Below are 19,878 nucleotides of genomic sequence, written 5' to 3' on the forward strand. Positions count from 1 at the left end.
ACGCTTCAGACTTTCACAAAAGGTGGAGTGACTTGCCCAAGGCCACAAAACGAACTGGCAATAGTTGTACCATACAGGTTTCTTGAATCCCAGATCACTCTTATTTTTGTGAAAAATATGGTGCTATGGCACCATATTCTCATTGCCTGTGGCTTGAGTAACTGAAGACGTTTTCACGCCATATGAAAGATATTTAGCATGCTGCATTGATTCCTTATCAGATTAAATCTTTGCTTTTAAAGAGAATTGATTTTTAGCCCATAGCGGTTCTTGAAAGTAAACACTCCAAGATGAAGCTGCCCTTTCCCATCAAAGGTTAGACACCCTAAATCCAGAAAAATCTTCAACGTTTAGGAGACCTGTTCACAGGTAGCTCTAGGTTCCAGTGAAGTGGCTGCAGCACAGCCTTCAGCATCACTTGCCTCCTCTTCTGCTTGCAAGCTTGGTGGTGGACCTAGCGCGTCTCTGGTTGCTACGGCGATTCCCTGGCAGGCGTCATCCGTCGCTATGGCGCTCTGCACTGCGCAGCATGGCTGCTCCCGATTGGCTGAGGGGCCCCGGGAGGCGGAGGAAGAATTGTCGGCATTGGCCTGGCCAGCGCCGGTTGGTGGCCTGGAGGAGGATTTGATTGGAAAACCAACGGCGCAGCTGGCCGCGGTGTACTCGAGGTTGAGGGGACTGCGAGTAGGCTGGGGGGGAGGACAAGACGGGCTAAGACTGGACGGGACCCCTGGTCTGCAGCAGCAGGTGACAGCAGCAGGGACAATGAGAAGGAGATTGGCCTGAAGGAGGGACCGTCCCTCCGGCGCGGTGAGTAGGCGGGAGCCGCTGCCCGGCTGTGCCGGCGCGCAGCTTGAGTCAGGGTCTCCGGGGAGACGTCCTCAGGTGCCTGTGGAGCGGCCCCGAAGCCTCGGGAGCCAGCTTCACTAGACAAGAGGCAGGGGTAGAGAATGCGGCTGTGGTGGGTAAGTGAGTCACTACGTGAGGCAGTCTTTTCGAAGCAGGTGGGTTTGTGTTGGACGGATGGATGGTGGCAAAGCGCCATCAACGATGCTTCTTGGCGCTTCCATTTTGATAACGGAATTATTCTGGTTAAATGGAGCCTGAATGTGTCTCTTCCAATCTGCTCCGACGCCTCTGGAGGTTCATTCTTCATCTCTGTGAGCGTCGCTTTTCTGCCTTCTCCTTACAGGATGCTGCTTTGACTTTGCCCCTTTGCTTTTCTGCTCCACTTCGGTGAGCCCTTCCACTTCCTCGCCTCAGGCACCACGTATCCGATGATGGTTAGAAAGCCTCCACCTGGAACCTAGCCTGCTCCACTAAGCGTCAGACGCCAAAATCCAGCTGCCAAGTTAATGCCACACATGTGCAACCCTGAACGCCATGTTCCCCACGCCTGCTACTGCTCTTGGATTCCACTCTCCATTCAGTTTTCAAAACCTACACTCTAGACAACATCCATGACACTTACTGCTGCTTCCTCTGCATCTCTATCAATTATCAAGACTATCCCTTCTTAATAGATGTTGAATCAATTCCCACATTACCATCTCTGTTCTTACTGTCTCAATTTCCACCATCTCTTGGTTAAATTCAACATCCATCTGGCTTCTTTGATTCTAGTCTGGCCCTATCTGTCCAATTCACTTTTTTCCCACCATTGTTAAACTGATTTTTTTTTTTCTTTGAGAAGGAGTCTTGCTCTGTTGCCAGACTGGAGTGCAGTGGAGCGATCTCAGCTCACTGCAACCTCCGCCTACCGGGTTCAACCAATTCTCATGCCTCAGCCTCCAGAGTAGCTGGGATTACAGGCGCAAGCCACTTCGCCTGGCTAATTTTTGTATTTTTAGTAGAGAAGGGGTTTCACCATGTTGGCCAGGCTGGTCTCGAACTCGTGATCTCAGGTGATCCACCCGCCTCAGCCTCAGAATTACAGGCGTGAGCCATCGCGCCCGGCTAAACTGATCTTTTTACAACGCACATAAGGGCATTTCTCTTCCCTACCTAAAGTCCTGCAATGATTCCCCATTACCCTAATCCAATCTTTAGTTAGGCCTTCTATCAGCAGTTCCATTTTGATTGTTCCCAGAATATGTCACATTTTCTCCTGTGTGTAGTTATCTCACCTGTCGCTCACACTGCCTGGAATGGCCTCTCCTTTTTGCACCCCCACACTCCTGCTCTCACTCCCCAATAATTTTCTGTATGTTGCTTGATTACTGTTTCTTTCTCTAGACTGCCTCTGTGATGGCAGAAGCCATCTTTGTCTCAGTCACTATTGTTATATATATCCAGCATTTAGCCCAGTACAAGACATCATAACAGGTGTTCAACAAATACTTGTTAACTGGTTGAATCTCTAAAATGAGAAGTTACTATTTGCCATGGTATCTTTATTTCTTCCAGAAAAGTTAGAAATGACCAATGAAGCTTTTGGTTATAAAAGGTAAATGTTGAATTTACAGGTTTTACTTTAATTTCAAGACCGTCAGTAATTGGAAACTACTTCAATTCACAGTTTATGGTTTAAGCTATAATCGTTATCACGGTAGCTGTTATTATATGACATAAGCTTAAAATGGTAAAGAGAGAGAGAGACAGTATAGCATGGTTTGCAAGAGCTAAGCTTTGGAGTCATACATACATAGGTTTGAATCCTAGCTCTAGCATTTTAGTTGTGTAACACATAACAAATCACTTAGCCTCTAGTCAGATTCTTTATCTGCACAATGGGCATATAATAGCACCTAGCTCATAGGATTGTTTTAAAGATTATATGTACATAATTCATACCAAAGGCATAGTGCTTTATATATAGTAAGCTTTCAAGCTTAAAGATGAACACACTGGGCCAGGCACGGTGGCTCATGCCTGTAATTCCAGCACTTTGGGAGGACGAGGTGGGTGGATCACCTGAGGTCAGGAGTTCAAGATCAGCCTGGCCAACATGGTGAAACCCCGTCTCTACAAAAAATACAAAATTAGCTGGGCGTGGTGGCGCAAGCCTATAATCCCCACTACTTGGGAGGCTGAAGCAGGAGAATCCCTTGAACTGGGAGACAGAGGTTGCAGTGAGCCAAGATCATGCCACACTGCTCTACAGCCTGGGCAACAAGAGTGAAACTCTGTCTCAAAAAAAAAAAAAAAAAAAAAAAAGACCACCGAAGGCTAGAGTTGTGAAATTGGCATGGTCAGTTCACAAAAGGTAAAAATCAATCTTTTGATTCAGTCAAGTGCAATTTCTAGGACACCATCCTGTTGTTATAGTACTTGATCACAAACTTTTGTGTTTGGCGACAGCCTGATACAGCTCAGAGTCTCAATCATTTAGGGAGTATTTATTGACCATCTAATGGGTTTGGGGCTCCATGCCCAGTGAGGGTGAGCCAAAAGACAGTGCAACCAATAAAGTCTTCAGGAGGTGGAAGAAGGGCCTGGAATGTTACTCTGCCTGTCAGAGCCAGTCAAGCTTTGAGGCTGAAGTCAGAGTGAACTGGGTTGAGCACTTGGATAGGCAGAGAGAAGCTGGAAGTTCATCCAGACAGTCAACAAATATTTGTTGAACACCTGGGCCTTCAGCAGTGAACAAAACAAAGGCACTATTATCTTTGGACAGTTCTCAGGGCACAGTAGAGCAGAGTTCACAGAACACAGATTCTCGAGTCAAACTGCTTGGGTTCTAATCCTAGCTCCCCAAATTCTAGATATGGGATTGGCAAGTTACTTAATCTTTCTGCACCTCAGTTTCCTCATCTGTAAAATGAGGTGGTTGTGAACATTACATGAATTAATATGGAAAAATTTCTTAGAACAATGGTCGTTATGCAGGAACTGCCATGTAAATGTTATTTATTTGTATTATGTTCTATTTGGAACACAATACGAGGAGAGAAATAAGTAAAGCAGGATGAGGGAATAGAAATAATCAGCTTGTGGATAGTGTGTATGACTTGGATTTGGGAATAAGTCTTACAGTTTCAAAGATTTCATCTTCTAGATGAAAGTGAACTTTAAACAAACTCATATATATGCCTGATATGTATCATGATTTAAGAAACAGGAATGGCCAGGCACGATGGCTCACACCTATAATCCCAGCACTTTGGGAGGTCAAAGTGGGAGGATCACTTGAGGTCAGGAGTTCGAGACCAGCCTGGCCAACATGGTAAAACCCTGTCTCTACTAAAAATATAAAAATTAGCTGGGTGTGGTGACGTGTGCTGGTAATCCCAGCTACTCTGGAGTCTGAGACAGGAGAATCACTTGAACCTGGAAGGCGGAGGTTGCAGTCAGCCAAGATGGCACCACTGCACTCCAGCCTGGTAACAGAGCGGGACTCCATCTCAAAAAAAACACAAACAAACAAACAAACAAAAACAAAAAAACAGGAATATGCGCACTGGATAAAATATATAGTTTTTCATTTGGTAAAATAATTCCTTATACTTATCTATAGGTCAGACTCCCCTCATCTCAGCTAAAATCTGCCATGGTCATAATGAAAGTCATGGACTTAAGTCCATAGAGTTGGCATCAATTCAAAGCTTATTAAATCTTATATTAGAAATAGTTACGATAGACACAGATTCTAGCTTCAAAGCAGTCAGCAGAATCACAGTGACAAAATGACAACTGACTGGCTCATGTCTACAAAAGATACCTAAGCACTCCTGTAAAACTTAAAGTAAAAACTACAAGCAGGACAGATAAAGCACAGCAGTCATAACACTGACCTTGGGCCATCAGGAAAAAGTTGCACAGTATTTAGTATATTTAGTAAAAGACAGGCAATTGTTAATATGAAAAGTATGAATAAAATAATATTTGTTTATTAAAGAAATAAGTATCTAGAAAATTCACTTAGGTGAATAGAGAGCTGGATAAATGCCACCAATAAATGAGAGTTAGTACTGCATTAGATTAACAGGAAGGGTTCTGCCTGGCTTCAAATCTCTGCTCTGCCACTTACCAGCTGTGGGACCTTGGCAAATGGATGAACCTCATTGGGCCTCATTTCCTTCGTGTGTAAATTAGGGACTGTAAGGGTAGCTACCTTATAGATTCATTAGGAGTATTACATTAGGTAATGTATAGAAAGCACTTAGAACAGTGCTAGCACCACCATATAAATGTTTGCTTTTATTATGACTGTTGTTATTACTAGGTATGAGATCTTGGTCAAGTTACTGGACATTTTAGTGCCTCAGTTTCTTCATCTGTAAGTTGGAGATATATTACTACCTCAAAGGGTTATTTTGAGGATTAAATGAATATACTAATGTGCTTGTAAGAATAACCCTTATTAGGTTTTTAAAAATTAAAATGAAAACCATTTATGACATTGAATTTAAACCCTATTTTTAATTTTATCTCTAGTATTTTTCATTAATGAGTCAAAATCAATAAATATAGACGAATGATTTAAAATAAATACACAGCCAGGTGCTGTGGCTCACACCTGTAATTCCAGCACTTTGGGAGGCCGAGGAGGGTGGATCATCTGAGGTCAGGACTTTGAGACCAGCCTGGCCAACATGGTGAAAGCCCATCTCTACTAAAAATATAGAAAAAAAAAAATAAAATAAATAAATAAAAATAAAAATTAGCCAGACATGGTGGTGGGCACCTGCAATTCCAACCACTCGGGAGGCTGAGGCAGGAGAATTGCTTGAACCTGGGAGGCAGAGGTTGCAGTGAGCCGAGATCGTGCCACTGCACTCCAGCCTGGGTGACGAGTAAAACTCCATCTCAAAAAATAAATAAATAAAGTAAATACACAAGCTCTTCAAATGAAGTAATATTATTACCAGCCTGAGCAACACAGTGAGACTGCACTCTCCACACACACACACACACAAAAGATGATACTTACAACAACTATCATAATAGTAACACAGTTCTCTAGTTGTTGACATTTCTAAAGGGATGTCACTCTATTTAGTCCCAACTGCCACCTTGTCATAGGCATGTTGTTATTTCTATTTTTCAGCCAATGAGAAAATAGAGAAATCCAGTGACACTTTTGAGGTCACTCAGTGGGCAAGTGGAAACCAAGCCTCCTCTACCCCTGTTATTCTTTTTGACTATATTCCAGTGGTGTAACCAGGAGAATTCACATTCCCAGACTTGTCAACTTGCATCAGTGGAGACAGTGGCATTCATATAATACACATGTGTATGCTACACTTGACACAATGTGAATACTCATCTTTCCTTTAGGAAACATTATTGTCCTGTTCATGTATCCTTGAGGTAGTACGTCTTTAACATCAATGTAATACTTTATATTCTTTTCTTTGTAGCTTCCTTGTATTTATAGAGATATTTTGTCAAATCAACATGCTACAATCACTGGATACTAGTCAGCTGGGGCAAACTTAATTGCTGTTCTTTTTCATTGTCTTTACTCTCCATATCTACATCATGATATTTCCAGTTATATTTGGAGCTTCGCAATCACATTTAACTTGGAATCTGTTCATTCATTGATTCATTCAGCAATTATTTATTGAATCCCTCTTTTATTATAAACTACAAAGTATGTGCTAGATACTGGGAATGAGCCAAAAAGCTGTCCTCCATATGCTTGACTAGTTTACAGTAAACTAATGGAGATGGACATATGTATTTATTGAATTATTACCTGAATCAGCCTCTTTGTGAAAAGCTGCAAGGCAATGCTTGGCGGGGTTGTGACCCTGTCTAGGAGGTCAGCCCAAAGAATGGATACTTCAGGCCGGGCGCGGTGGCTCAAGCGTGTAATCCCAGCACTTTGGGAGGCCGAGACGGGCGGTTCACGAGGTCAGGAGATGGAGACCATCCTGGCTAACACGGTGAAACCCCGTCTCTACTAAAAAATGCAAAAAACTAGCCGGGCGCGGTGGCGGGCGCCTGTAGTCCCAGCTACTCGGGAGGCTGAGGCAGGAGAATGGCGTGAACCCGGGCGGCGGAGCTTGCAGTGAGCTGAGATCCGGCCACTGCACTCCAGCCTGGGCGACAGAGCGAGACTCCGTCTCAAAAAAAAAAAAAAAAAAGAATGAATACTTCAGTTGAGACATGAAGGATAAGACTTCCAGGCCTCTCCATACCACCGTAGCCCTTGAGTCCAGGAGTAAAGGCCTGGGGATATTCAGGAGAAGTAACTCTAGGGTGGCAGTTCAGGACCAAGTGTGAGTGGCAGCTGGCTAGGGGGCCAGGGGCGTCAATGGCATGCAGCACCTCACAGAACTTGCTAAGTTTTCTTTTTATCCCAGGAGAAATGGGAAGCCTGTAAAGGCATAATTGGTGAAATATGTACGATAAAAAGAGTGCTTTTGTCGCTGTGTGGAGACAGTTTTTTGTTGCAGTCCGGGAGAGGGAGACATGGAGACATTGCAGGCTGGGAGATCATTTAGGAAGTGATAGTGTGGTTCCGGTGGGCACCAGTGTGAGCTTGGACTAGGGCGTTGGCAGTGGGGGCGGACACATAGGTGTCATATTTAACAGAAAAATTGGACTTAGTAGCCAAATGTCAGATATGGGGGTGAGGAAGCGGAAGGTGTCATTTTTCTGAGGTCCATGCCAAAGGACTCTCTTTTATTTGAGACTGTTTTATTTGAGACAGGATGAATGAATGTGTTAGGTGGGCACAAAAGTAATTGCGGTTTTTGCCATTACTTTCAATGGCAAAAACCGCATTTTTTTTTTTTTAATTATACTTTAAGTTCTAGGGTACATGTGCACAACGTACAGGTTTGTTACATATGTATACATGTGCCATGTTGGTGTGCTGCACCCATTAACTCGTCATTTACATTAGGTATGTCTCCTAATGCTATCCCTCCCCCCTACCCCCTCCCCATAATAGGACCTGGTGTGTGATGTTCTCCTTCCTGTGTCCAAGTGATCTCATTGTTCAATTCCCACCTATGAGTGAGAACATGCGGTGTTTGGTTTTTTGTCCTTGCCATAGTTTGCTGAGAATGATGGTTTCCAGCTGCATCCATGTCCCTACAAAGGACATGAACTCATCCTTTTTTATGGCTGCATAGTATTCCATGGTGTATATGTGCCACATTTTCTTAATCCAGTCTGTGGATAGACAGACTGGATTAAGTGGACATTTAATCCAGTGGATTGATGTACATTTGGGTTGGTTCCAAGTCTATGCTATTGTGAATAGTGCCACAATAAACATACGTGTGCATGTGTCTTTACAGCAGCATGATTTATAATCCTTTGGGTATATACCCAGTAGTGGGATGGCTGGGTCAAATGGTATTTGTAATTCTAGATCCTTGAGGAATCGCCACACTGTTTTCCACAGTGGTTGAACTAGTTTACAGTCCCACCAACAGTGTAAAAGTGTTCCTATTTCTCCATATCCTCTCCAGCACCTGTTGTTTCCTGGCTTTTTAATGATTGCCATTCTAACTGGTGTGAGATGATATTTCATTGTGATTTTGATTTGCATTTCTCTGATGGCCAGTGATGATGAGCATTTTTTCATGTGTCTGTTGCCTGCATAAATGTCTTCTTTTGAGAAGTGTCTGTTCATATCCTTTGCCCACTTTTTGATGGGGTTGTTTTTTTCTTGTAAATTTGTTTGAGTTCTTTGTAGATTCTGGATATTAGCCCTTTGTCAGATGAATAGATTGCAAAAATGTTCTCCCATTCTGTAGGTTGCCTGTTCACTCTGATGGTAGTTTCTTTTGCTGTACAGAAGCTCTTTCATTTAATTAGATCCCATTTTTCAATTTTGGCTTTTGTTGCCATTGCTTTTGGTGTTTCAGACATGAAGTCCTTGCTCATGCCTATGTCCTGAATGGTATTGCCTAGGTTTTCTTCTAGGGTTTTTATGATTTTAGGTCTAACATTTAAGTCTTTAATCCACCTTGAATTAATTTTTGTATAAGGTGTAAGGAAGGGATCCAGTTTCAGCTTTCGATATATGGCTAGCCAGTTTTCCCAGCATCATTTATTAAATAGGGAATCCTTTCCCCATTTCTAAAAACTGCAATTACTTTTGTGCCCACCTAATATGTTTGCACTCTCCTTGCCTCATATAATTACCTCTGGTGTTCCTGCTACTTAATGTAGTTCTTTGAATTCCATGAACACTCTAACATTACCTCAGGTCAATTCCTCTTTATCCAAAAGAGTTGGCCAAAGATTAGTGGAATGTGATGATAAACTGAATGATCCGCATATAGATGTTTTACACTTCCAAAGAGAATAGCATTGCTTCCAAACTCCTTAGCCATTAGGAGTTCCATAAGTTGGCTTACAGGCTGAAGGCTGCCACTCACTCCTTTTCCCAACACTCGCCTTCTTCCAGATCCTTCAGCTCCAGCTCAACTCATCTACTCACTGTCTCCTCAAGCCACTTTCAGGATCTTGCCTGCATCCCTGTACTCACTGGCCAGGCCTGTTGTTCAACCCCCTGCCCATCTTTCTGGACCTTCTTCAAGTTTGCAGTTCACAAAGTCTTTCTATGATCTTTCCTCCGATTTCATTCAGTTTATAATCTCATTCCAACAGTTTTTTTTTCTGCTTTTTGACATTTCTAGTGTTCTTATTTAATCCATTGTATTTGCCTGAACCATTAAAAAAAAGTCTTCTTTTACAAAGAGACATTATCAGCAGTTTCATATGCTTTACCCTACATATTTATGATTTCCCACACACATTGGATTGTAAAGAGATTTTTTTTTTGCAGTGTCCAGTGGCGTCTTGTGCACAGTCAGAGCACAGTAAATAATAAAATGCACTTGAAATAAAATGTTATTAGATGAAATTCAATTTTATTTTATAGCCCAGAAAGTACTTCTAGTTTTTGCAGCGCCACTGAACATATGAACCTCAATTTGTTGATTCAGTCTTCTCTTCACTTGTGAAAGTTCTAGGGGTTTGGGTTGAATCTGTACTTACTTTATCACTTATTACAATGTTGGTTAACTATTTTATTAGAAGACATTATGGATCATGTCTTATTCAGTGTTGTATCCTCAGTGCCTGGCATATACTATGGACTCAATAAATATTTCTTGGAGTAATGAATAAATATAATTCTCACTTTTCTGTTTCTCACAAAATCAGGAAATAGAATATACTCTTATTATATTTGGGGTCAATGAGAAAAGAGGAATTTAGTGTGCTACTTTAGTTATTTTTGTTGATGGGTTAATATAAATTCTTCCTTCACATCATCTGGACCTTTTTCCCTCTTTTCAATATCACTACTTAATATGTGAGTCTCAGGTTCATTTGCTCGAACACAGGCACATTGTAAACTATATGATGAGTAGAATTGGATGCTGTAGCAGCTATACAAGGCACAGACACAGCATACCACAAATACCATTATGCAATGACAATGGAGGGGATCCATAGAATCTACATTAATATCTGCAGATTTCCCTTTACAATAAAAGATATGAGTTGGAATGAGAATAAATCAGAAAATAGGGAGGTTGTAGTGGTATCTGTTGTCACATATTCTAGTTAATTTTGGAGCAGCACTCAGACCAACTTGGGTCAGTATTAGCCAGAGGAAAATGAAAGTCAGCACTTAAAGGAGTGTCCATCATCATAGCAGGTGGTCAGTAACTATTTGGAGGATTAAGTGGGAAAGGGTTAGAATACTATTGGAATTCTTGGTTCTTTTTATCCCCAGGTGCTTGTTTACAAAAAGTGCTTAAAGTATTGACTTTTTGCACAAGGAAGGTGGCAAGTGTACTGACTCAGGAGCAAGGCCGTGATAATGATGCTTGTCCTTAGCTGGCGACACACTCCTGCCCTTGGAGATTCTGTACCAACTGTGTCTTTGTTTACCACTCTATGATGATTAAAATACACCACCTACATATTTCACATGAGTGAACCAGGATGAATGAATGGATGTTTGCAAGCACCCCAGGGTCCAGGAGGTGAAGTTATGCAAACATCAGTTGTTATTATATCACCCTCTGCCCTTGGCTAAGGGCCAATGTCAACAAGTTCTCTTTTTCCCATCTGCCTTAGAGTTTTCCATGAAGATTTAGATCCTGAAGGTGAAGTGGGCTTTGTTCTCCTTCTACTCCTAAAGATGCTGTGTGGCCTTTGACACATGTTTCCTCTCTGGGTCTTAATTTCCTCCTCTAGTAGAAGGGAGCTGAATTATGGTCTGCAACTGGTGACCTGTAGATTTGTTTCATTATCTTGTGCAAGTGTCTTGTCGTGTTTTGCTTCATTTTTAATGTGCTTTTGAATCCCTCTTGGGAGAAGGTGCCTTCTCAGGTGTGACCAAAGCTCTACCACTCTCTACACCTGTCTTCATTCATTTACATTCTGTTCTTGGGCCAGGATGGCGTTAGACACCCTGGTACTGCATGTTCTCTGACGTTTATTCTTGTCATAGCTGTCTCTTTTCTGCTAATTCCACATATAGTTTCCATTGAAGAACAATAACAATGTAATATAAGGGATAAAATCAAGACAACAGTTTAGACTAGAGAACCAGACGTCCTTTCTAAACTGTAATGGGTATTTGCAAGTTATGTTTCTTACAGGATTTCCTCAACTTTATTTTGAAAATGTGTGTGTATTTGTTTATTTTCCAGCAATTTGACCAATTTAACTTGACATTTTCTGTGGAGGATTTATAATGTTCTAAAGCATACATAATTTGAAAAGTCCAAGCACTATATATTTGTGAGATTTAGTGCAAATATTCTTTGCAAAAAGAAAATCGTTTATTTATTCTCAAAGCACTTTAACTACGTAAACTGCTGAAGTTGTAAATACATTTTAAGTGTGTATTTTGAAATAATTTTAGACTTAACATAAAAACTGCAAAAACAGCACAGAATTCCCGTATACCCTTCACTCAGCTTCCCTTAATGTTGACATTTGCCATCGCCATGTTACAGTCATCAAAACTGAGAACTAAACATTTAACCAGTGCATTTTAACATGTTTGTCTTATCTCTGACTGCTCTATGTGAATTTTTATCTTATTTTAACTACTTTTCTCAGAGAATCACTATTAGAGGAACTTTTAGAAAAATATCTACAGTAAAGGAATTAGAGAAATGGTTTTCCATTTTGTACTTCTAGTTAGTTACGGGGCTGAAAGTTCTCTAAAGTATTGTAATATGTCGCTTTGAAAACAGACAGAATGGTAACTTGTCATCTAAAATGAAAGGTTAATCATTATTCGTCAGAAGAAATAGAGACTTCTTGTCAGGACAGGAAGTTCTAACTTCCTTTTGTGGTAGGGTTCATTGCGGTTTATTTTAGTGCTTTTTTCAAAATAATAAACCTGACAAGCCAAAGTGGTAATTAACTTTAGTCTGATGTATTTTCACTGTTATTACTTTTTAATTGATTGATTGATTGTTTGTTTTTGTTTTTTTGAGACAGAGTCTCACTCCGTTGCCCAGGCTGGGGTGCAGTGGCATGATCTCAGCTCACTGCAACCTCTGCCTTCCGGGTTCAAGTGATTCTCCTCCCTCAGCCTCCTGAATAACTGGGACTACAGGCGTGCACCACCACACCTGGCTAATTTTTGTGTTTTTAGTAGAGACGGGGTTTCACCATGTTGGTCAGGCTGGTCTCGAACTTCTGACCTTGGGTGATCTACCTGCCTTGGCCTCCCAAAGTGCTGGGATTACAGGCACGAGCCACCATTCCCTGGCCTGTTATTACTTTGTAAGTTTTGTTTTTAACCATTAGTAATTGTGGTAAATAAAATGGAGTATTTACAAAGATGCAACGTAAGCGATTAGTAGAAAAAAAAAAGGTATTTGTGGATTTGTGGGCGATTTACCATAATGATTCAAATGACTCTGTTTTATATTTAGTAAAGATGAGGCCACCTGAGGATCTTTTGAGTAGCTAAGGCAACCATGGAATAGAAACGGGTTTCTGGGTAGAGATCTGAAAGCCATATCACAAATACTCCCTATGTTATTTAGTTAGTAGGTTAATATTGCACAATTTAAATTAATTATAGTCAGTTAGGTAATTTTGCCATGGCATGTGTTTCTTTCTCTGTCATATGTGTTTACTCAGCAGTTACCAAGACATCACGAGCAAATGAGGTGCATCTCTGGGGACTTCTTTAGCATTAACCCAAATGTCAAACAATAGAGGACAGAAGTTACTTGTAAGCGTTTCTTTTAAAAAATGGATTTAAAAATTCAACAATGAATCATAACTGTGATTATATCTGTACTTGTCTAGGGCTGTAAGCACCAAACCCATGGGCTGTCCCCTGAGGTTTGGAAAGATCTCTTCTCTCCCATCTGAGATGGTGTTCAGGTCCCATGACTGAGGTGTACAAAAAAAGCAAAGACACTGAAAGTTTCTGTTTTTAAAGTAGCAGGCCTTTGGTTTTTATATATAATCTTTCACTACTGTGACTATTCCCTATATAAAAAAAAAACAAACTAAATTTCCACCATCTCATTAGAATGGAAGAAAAACCCATATAGGTACAAGTGTTTGTGTAGCAAATTCTCTAACACTTATTTTACAGATAAGGCCAAAAGTTTTTGTAAAAAGCAAACGTTTTTGGCCTAATCTCACTGGTAAAATAAGTGTTAGAGAATCAGTGGTTTTCTATTTTTATTTTTAGCAATAGAATCCTTTTCTCTAATGAAGCTGTACGCAGAACCCCAGAGAAATAAGATTGCTTTGGTTTTAAGTGGAGAGTCCACCTTGAGCTTTAACTGCTTGGCCACAGTTCTCCTTTCCCAGCCTCACTCTCGCCCTCTCCTGGTTGTCAAGGAATTGTCAATTCCTGGGTTAGTCCCCTTAGAATTCGGTACTTAGGGCTGTGGTTCTCAGTTAGAGATTCATCTAGGGTTGCTGTGAAAACAGTTTTGTTACTTAAAAAGATAGACTTTAATAATTCAGACCAGTGCTATTAAGGTGATATTCAGACTGGTGTGTTACTGGTCTATGAGCAGATAAAGACAGAAATTGAGAGTAAGAATTTAGAAATATTTACAGCACTTCAGCATTGCCATGGCAGCGTGGGCACATCACCAGTGGAATGGTCTCACTGAACAGGATTTGAACCAAAAGTATCAGTCCATAAAAGATTGGAAATTAAAAAGAGTTCTTTATTACAGATAGTTTCAGAAGCACAGCAATGAATATTTTCTTATATAGAACTCTTAAGTTTCCCCCAATGACTGAATAATTCCTGAATGTGCTCAGGATTATTACAACATCACAAATGCTCATCAGTTGATTGTATTTATCAAAGAGCTTTATGAGCAATTTGTTGACCTAAAAGAGTAATGACACAGGTTTCTTTAAAAATAATCCTTTTATCCATTCATCCATTTATTAGGCATTGCATTCAATAAATATTTTTTGCCCACCATTCGCCATTCTGTGGTGAATAATGGAAGCCCAATTCCTGGCCTTCTGTGGTAATCAGGCAATTGTAACATCAAAATCTCCCAGAGCAAACCTATACATTTGATATTGGAATTTCCTGATTATCGCATAATAATAATCATATGTGGGGAGTATAGGCTGCTCTGGGGGCATCGAGAAGGAGCACCAGCCTTGGGATGTCAGAGGAGGTTCTAAACCTTAAAATAAGTAACTGTTAAAAGCAAATAACCCACAAAATAAATCACTCCTTACAGATTGTGATACCTATTTTTTGAGGGCTTATACCATGCTTACACTGTGTCATGCACTATGTGCTCTTCTATGTGTCAGGGACATATTTGTGGATGAAACAGACACAGTCCCTGCCATAGGAGGCTTATAAGCTAGTTCAAGGGAATCAATAAATGGACAAGAGGATTTCCAATGTTGATGAACTCCAGAAGGAAAGAAAACAGAGTGCTGTGGTAAGTATGAGTATGTGGGGGTGAATATGTCGCAGAGATTCATCAGAGGAGCCCCCACTTAGGAGAGCACATCTGACCTGAAACCCAAAGGATATGGAGAAGCCAGCGTGAGATTATGGGAAAAGAACAGCAAGCAGGCAGAAAGTGCCAAGGCTTTAACGCAAGAATATAGTTGGCATGTTCATGGGTACAAGTGGTCTTAGTCTGTTTTGTGCTGCTATGATAGAATACTACAGACTGGGGTATTTATTTATTCGTTTCTTTTTAAGAGACAGGATCTTGTGCTGTTGCTCAGGCTGGAATGCAGTAACACCATGAGGGCTCACTGCAGTCTCAACATCCTGGGCTCAAGCAATCCTCCTGCCTCAGCTTCTTGAAGCTTGCACTACAGGTACACACCACCACACTTGGCTTATTTTTAAGTTTTTTGTAGAGATGGAGTCTTGGTATGTTGTCCAGGGTGGTTTCAAACTCTTGACCTTCAAGCAATCCTCCCGCTTCAGCCTCCCAAGGTGTTAGGAATACAGGTGTACGCCATCATGCCTGGCAGACTAGGTAATTTATAAAGAACAGTTCTGGAGGCTGGGAAGTCCAAGATCAAGGTGCTAGTAGGCTTGGTGTCTGGTAAGTGTCCAGTCCCTGCTTCCAAGATGGCACCTTGAACACTGCTTTCTCTGGAAGGGAGTCACACTTTTTCTTACATGGCAGAAGAGCAAAGAGAGAGAACTCATTCCTGAAAGCCCTTTGTAAAATGCACTAAACCCACTCATGAGGACAGAGTCATGACTTAATTATCTCTCAAAGGTCCTACCTCTTAATACTGTTTTAGTGGCAATTAAATTTCAACATGAATTTTGGAGAGGATAGACATTCAAACCATAGCAGTTGGCTTGTTTTTGGGTTCATGTTTCTCTCTAGAAAGCCAACATGACTGAAGTGGAGGAAGCAAGGGGGAGAGGGGAGGAGGCAAGCTCAGCGCAGTGAAAGTCATGGTTGGAAGCCAAGTCCAATAGCAGGCCACAGGAAGGTTGTAAGCCACAGAGTGGTATGGTCTGATTTACATTTTAAAGCATTCCCTGGGGATGTAGAGGAGCAAGGGTGGAAGCAGAGAGACTGTTGAGGGGGTTGTGGCAGTCACCCAGGCAGAGAAGATGGTGGCTTGGAGTAGGGTGATAGCAGTAGGAGTGGAAAGAAGGGAAAGCTAACTAGTTTTGCTGGTGGCTTGAATATGGGAGGTAGAGGAAAGAGAGGAGCCAAGAATGTCCCCTGAACTTTTGTCTAGAGCGCCAGTGTGGTACCAGGTACCAAGATGGGGAGCACTAGGGGCATTTGGTACTGGGGGTGGAGGTCTAGAGTTCTGTTTAGGGTATGTGAAATTTGGGATGCTCATTAGGCATCCATATGGTGACTTTGTGAATTTAGGAGGTCAGAATGGGGTTAGGGCTGAACATATAAATTTATAATTGCTGATGGTGTGTAAAACCATGAGACTGCAAGAGATTCTTGGGAGAGGGGGCAGATAGAGAAGGGAAGAGGACCAAGGACTGAGCTGCTAGGACATGAGATCATGCCAACATCTGGCGAGGTCAAGCAAAGAAAGAGGGAAATTCAACTCAGTAGTTGGAAACTAATGTAGTAGGCGCTGCTTAGTTTGTATCCATAGCAAAGATACTTTACCTTCATTATCCACAGCTCTTCCACATGCAGTCGTTGATTGTAGTGGATATATGTGGGCACTCTGCCCGGAGCCTCCCCCATTCCTTGGGACTGTGTATCCTGGTATTGGCGTCAGTGTTCTGCTTTAACAGCTAGATTCTCTATGTCTTTTTTAGAGGACTGCCTCTAAGTGACTTGGAGTCACTACCGCAAGAGAGGAGTGCCTGGGGAGTTATGACTGAAGGCTACAGGAATATGAGAGCCAGGCTTTCACTTCTCTCAGTTTAGACAACTCTGAGTACTAATCTACACTGCCGCATTCCTCCATGGACTTAGACTGAAGCTACCCTCCAGAGAGCTTTTGCGTTAGCACCCTTGCCTGACCTCTATTGGGAATGCTTTCTTAATACATTGTCTGCCTTTGGGCAACTTGACTTAACATATGAACTGCCCTTCCTTCCCCCATCTCCCATTTTGTTTTATAGTATAGACATTAGTATAATATAATCATTTTTGTTAATTTAAAATGGGATTAGGTTAAGCATTTTAAAGCATTCCCAACTTCTCAAAGCTTTTTTTTTCAGAATATCTCCGTTTGAGCAGCCGTTAAATGGAAAGGATTTTGTTTTTTATCCTAAAGGCAATTGTCTGTTTTTGCTGATACTGGTGAATTTGTTTACTGTTTAATTAAGTGAAAGATTTCCAAAGAGTCATCTATATTCAGCCTTCCAGCTCGTGGAGTACATGCTGATCTCAAACAGATATAACGATTAGATCATTATTTCCTGTTCACACACTTGGTCAATACAATTACGGAAATTAAGCAAGAGAATAAGACAGGGTGTTGAGCGAGTTTGATAGTGGTAAATGCGATCCCATTCTAGCAGAAGCAGCCTGTGAGCTTTTCTATAGGCTCTCCCGTGCTTGTCATTGTGACTTCGATTTTTGCTTCTAAAAAAATCTGTAGCTATAGTTTGAGCAGGAATTTGAAGCCAACAGCAGGACAATGTGGCTATGTAGAGTTTTTCTTCTGTCTTTGAGGGAAGAGTAAAGTTAGATTCTATTTATTTTGAATGGATTTCCATTTATTTTAGAACTTACGGGACATTTTTATATTTGCATATTAAAAACACTTGGGTCTTTTGCTTTTAAACACTAAGATCCTCCATTCTTTTTACCTCCCCTTCTCTCCCTTCTCCCTTCTCTTCCTTTCTTTTAGAGTAAAAATAGATGCTAAATCTCTACCTGAACACCTCATAAACATGTTTCAAAGTTTGTGAGTGGGTTTTTGTTTGGTTTTTTTGCTTGTGGTGGAAACGCATACCTGTAATAGCTTCCTTAACCTTTTAGCAGTTTTCAGTCTGAGAGTGGGCATAGAAAAGGGTCAATAAATATTTGTTGAATGAAAGAGGTGGTGTTATATCCTAGGTGCAATCCTAAAGTGTTAATATTGGACCTTTTATTGTTGTGCTCCTGTGCTGAGAGACTTGGTCTCTGGCTCTTAATTGTAGCCCAATTATTTGTCAAAAATATGACAAATATAATGGGAAAATCATTTTTAAATCCTTAAACTGTCTTTGAGCATTTCACAAAATTAAATTTCACTAGATTCAGTGGAAGTGAAATGCCCATTGGTACATTCCTTTTGCCTCTTAATACTTCTGAAACACTTGGATTTTGACCATAGATTTCACAATACATTGAAGCGTGCTATTATAAGACAATAATGCATACTTTTTCATGCCTGAACAACACATTGAAGTCAAACTGTGGCATTGAAGCCTAGTTGGAAAATTTTACATCCAGTCAAATTAAACCCATAGTACACACTTAATTTTGTATTTGTTATGTAATTGAAAATATGGGCATCTTCAACTTTCTATTTCTATTCTGAAAACTAAAATAATTGCATTAGAAATTGATTAAGAAAAATAAAAGCAAACCAATTGTTCTTTGTCTATTGACATACCCATACTTATGTTCTGAGTGAGGGTAAAGCATGCCCTAAATGTTCCCAATGTCCTTTGAATGATAAATAGTAAATGGTATTCATATTAACATGTTTATTAATGTATTAGAACTGAATCTAGGTTTTCCATGTTTAAATAGATGTTACAAGTGGGTTTTGTCTGTATTAACTGAGAAAATTTTGGTGCACACAACCCAACTAAAATTTTCCCTCTGGTTTAATTTGAAAGGAATGCGATGTTAATTCTGGGGCGTTGATGTTTTACAATGCCTGATCAAGACAAAAAGGTGAAGACCACAGAAAAATCAACTGATAAAAAACAGCAAGAAATCACTACCAGGTAACTCCCTACTGAGCGTTTGCTAATTATTAACTCAAGCAGTGGTTACTGAACAGATTTAATGGCTTTTTGAGAAACAGAAGACTCTTGACAACTACTATTCAGTTATAGTGTTTACTGAAATGTTTGGTCATTTCTAGCATTCTAAAGAAAATGTTTAGTGTGTGTATACGTTCCAGTTGATAAAAGCAGGCCTCCAAGTGGCAATGCCATCAGTGGGTAACATGATCTTGTTCACCTGGAGCCTTCTGTGGGTTCACATTGTGTTATTCTTTCTCCTAGGGACTATTCAGATCTCAAAAGACTTCGGTGCCTTTTGAACGTCCAATCAAGCAAACAACAGGTAGTGTTTACAAAGAAGGTTCACGTGGTAATAAAAGAAAACTCATATGTTTCCAAAGGACTCCATTTAACATCTCTATGAACGATATGTCTGCTTTTCTTTGCTCATTCACATTTTTGCTCTTTCTTCATCTGGCTGTTTCTCTGACACCTGATTCAGGCTCTGCCAAGACTTAGCATCCACATTCTTCTCTCAGGCCAGGCCCTGCTTTAGCCTATGCTTGTCACCCTGTGTCCTACTTAGCAAACCCTTTCCTCTTCCGTCTGTAAACAGACTGCATACTCTTTTACTGAATGGCCAACATTTGGCTTTCCAAGCTTTAGGGAAACTGTTTTTTTCAAAGCACTTTCTACCACATTTTTCTCCTCCTCCTCCCTCACTCTTCCCAATCTTGCCCCCTTGCTACAGTACCATTCTTGAGGCTTGCTGCACAATGTACCTCACCAAAAAGAGGGGCAAGGAGTGAATTTTGGCTATTTTTATAGTAGCATTGTAATGTTTTTATTAGAGAAAAAGTGGTACTTCTGCTTGAATTTGTCTCCAAACTTTTCATTTTTGTTTTGCACCTGTGAGACTTTGGAAAATCATGAGATTAGAGGCCATCCAGGGAGGCTTGGGGAACAACATAGCAACGCTAATAATAATGAAAATAGCAGACACGTATTTAGCACCTTAACTCATAAATGACAGGGATGGGACCTGAACCCTGGTAGTTTGGCTCCAAAGTCTACATTGT

General features: G+C 40.7%; 1 protein-coding gene across 7 annotated transcripts in view; it reads left to right on the forward strand.

The window, feature by feature from the left end:
• The first annotated feature begins 650 nt into the window (after positions 1-650).
• NEK10 (NIMA related kinase 10) overlaps positions 651-19,878 on the forward strand; it is a 422,123-nt gene continuing 402,895 nt past the window's right edge. For 4 of the 7 annotated variants that reach the window (XM_015132308.3, XM_015132309.3, XM_077994147.1 and 1 more), the window contains exons 1-3: positions 651-810; positions 18,689-18,799; positions 19,082-19,142. In XM_015132308.3, coding sequence (XP_014987794.3) covers positions 18,726-18,799; positions 19,082-19,142 — 135 coding nt within the window. In that variant the 5' untranslated portion in view covers positions 651-810; positions 18,689-18,725. Of the gene's footprint in view, positions 811-15,103; positions 15,226-18,688; positions 18,800-19,081; positions 19,143-19,878 lie in introns of all 7 variants that reach the window. The other 3 variants (XM_077994143.1, XM_077994145.1, XM_077994146.1) reach the window with 1 other exon arrangement.

Source organism: Macaca mulatta, chromosome 2, assembly GCF_049350105.2.
Source record: "Macaca mulatta isolate MMU2019108-1 chromosome 2, T2T-MMU8v2.0, whole genome shotgun sequence".
NCBI classification, from domain to species: Eukaryota; Metazoa; Chordata; class Mammalia; order Primates; family Cercopithecidae; genus Macaca; species Macaca mulatta.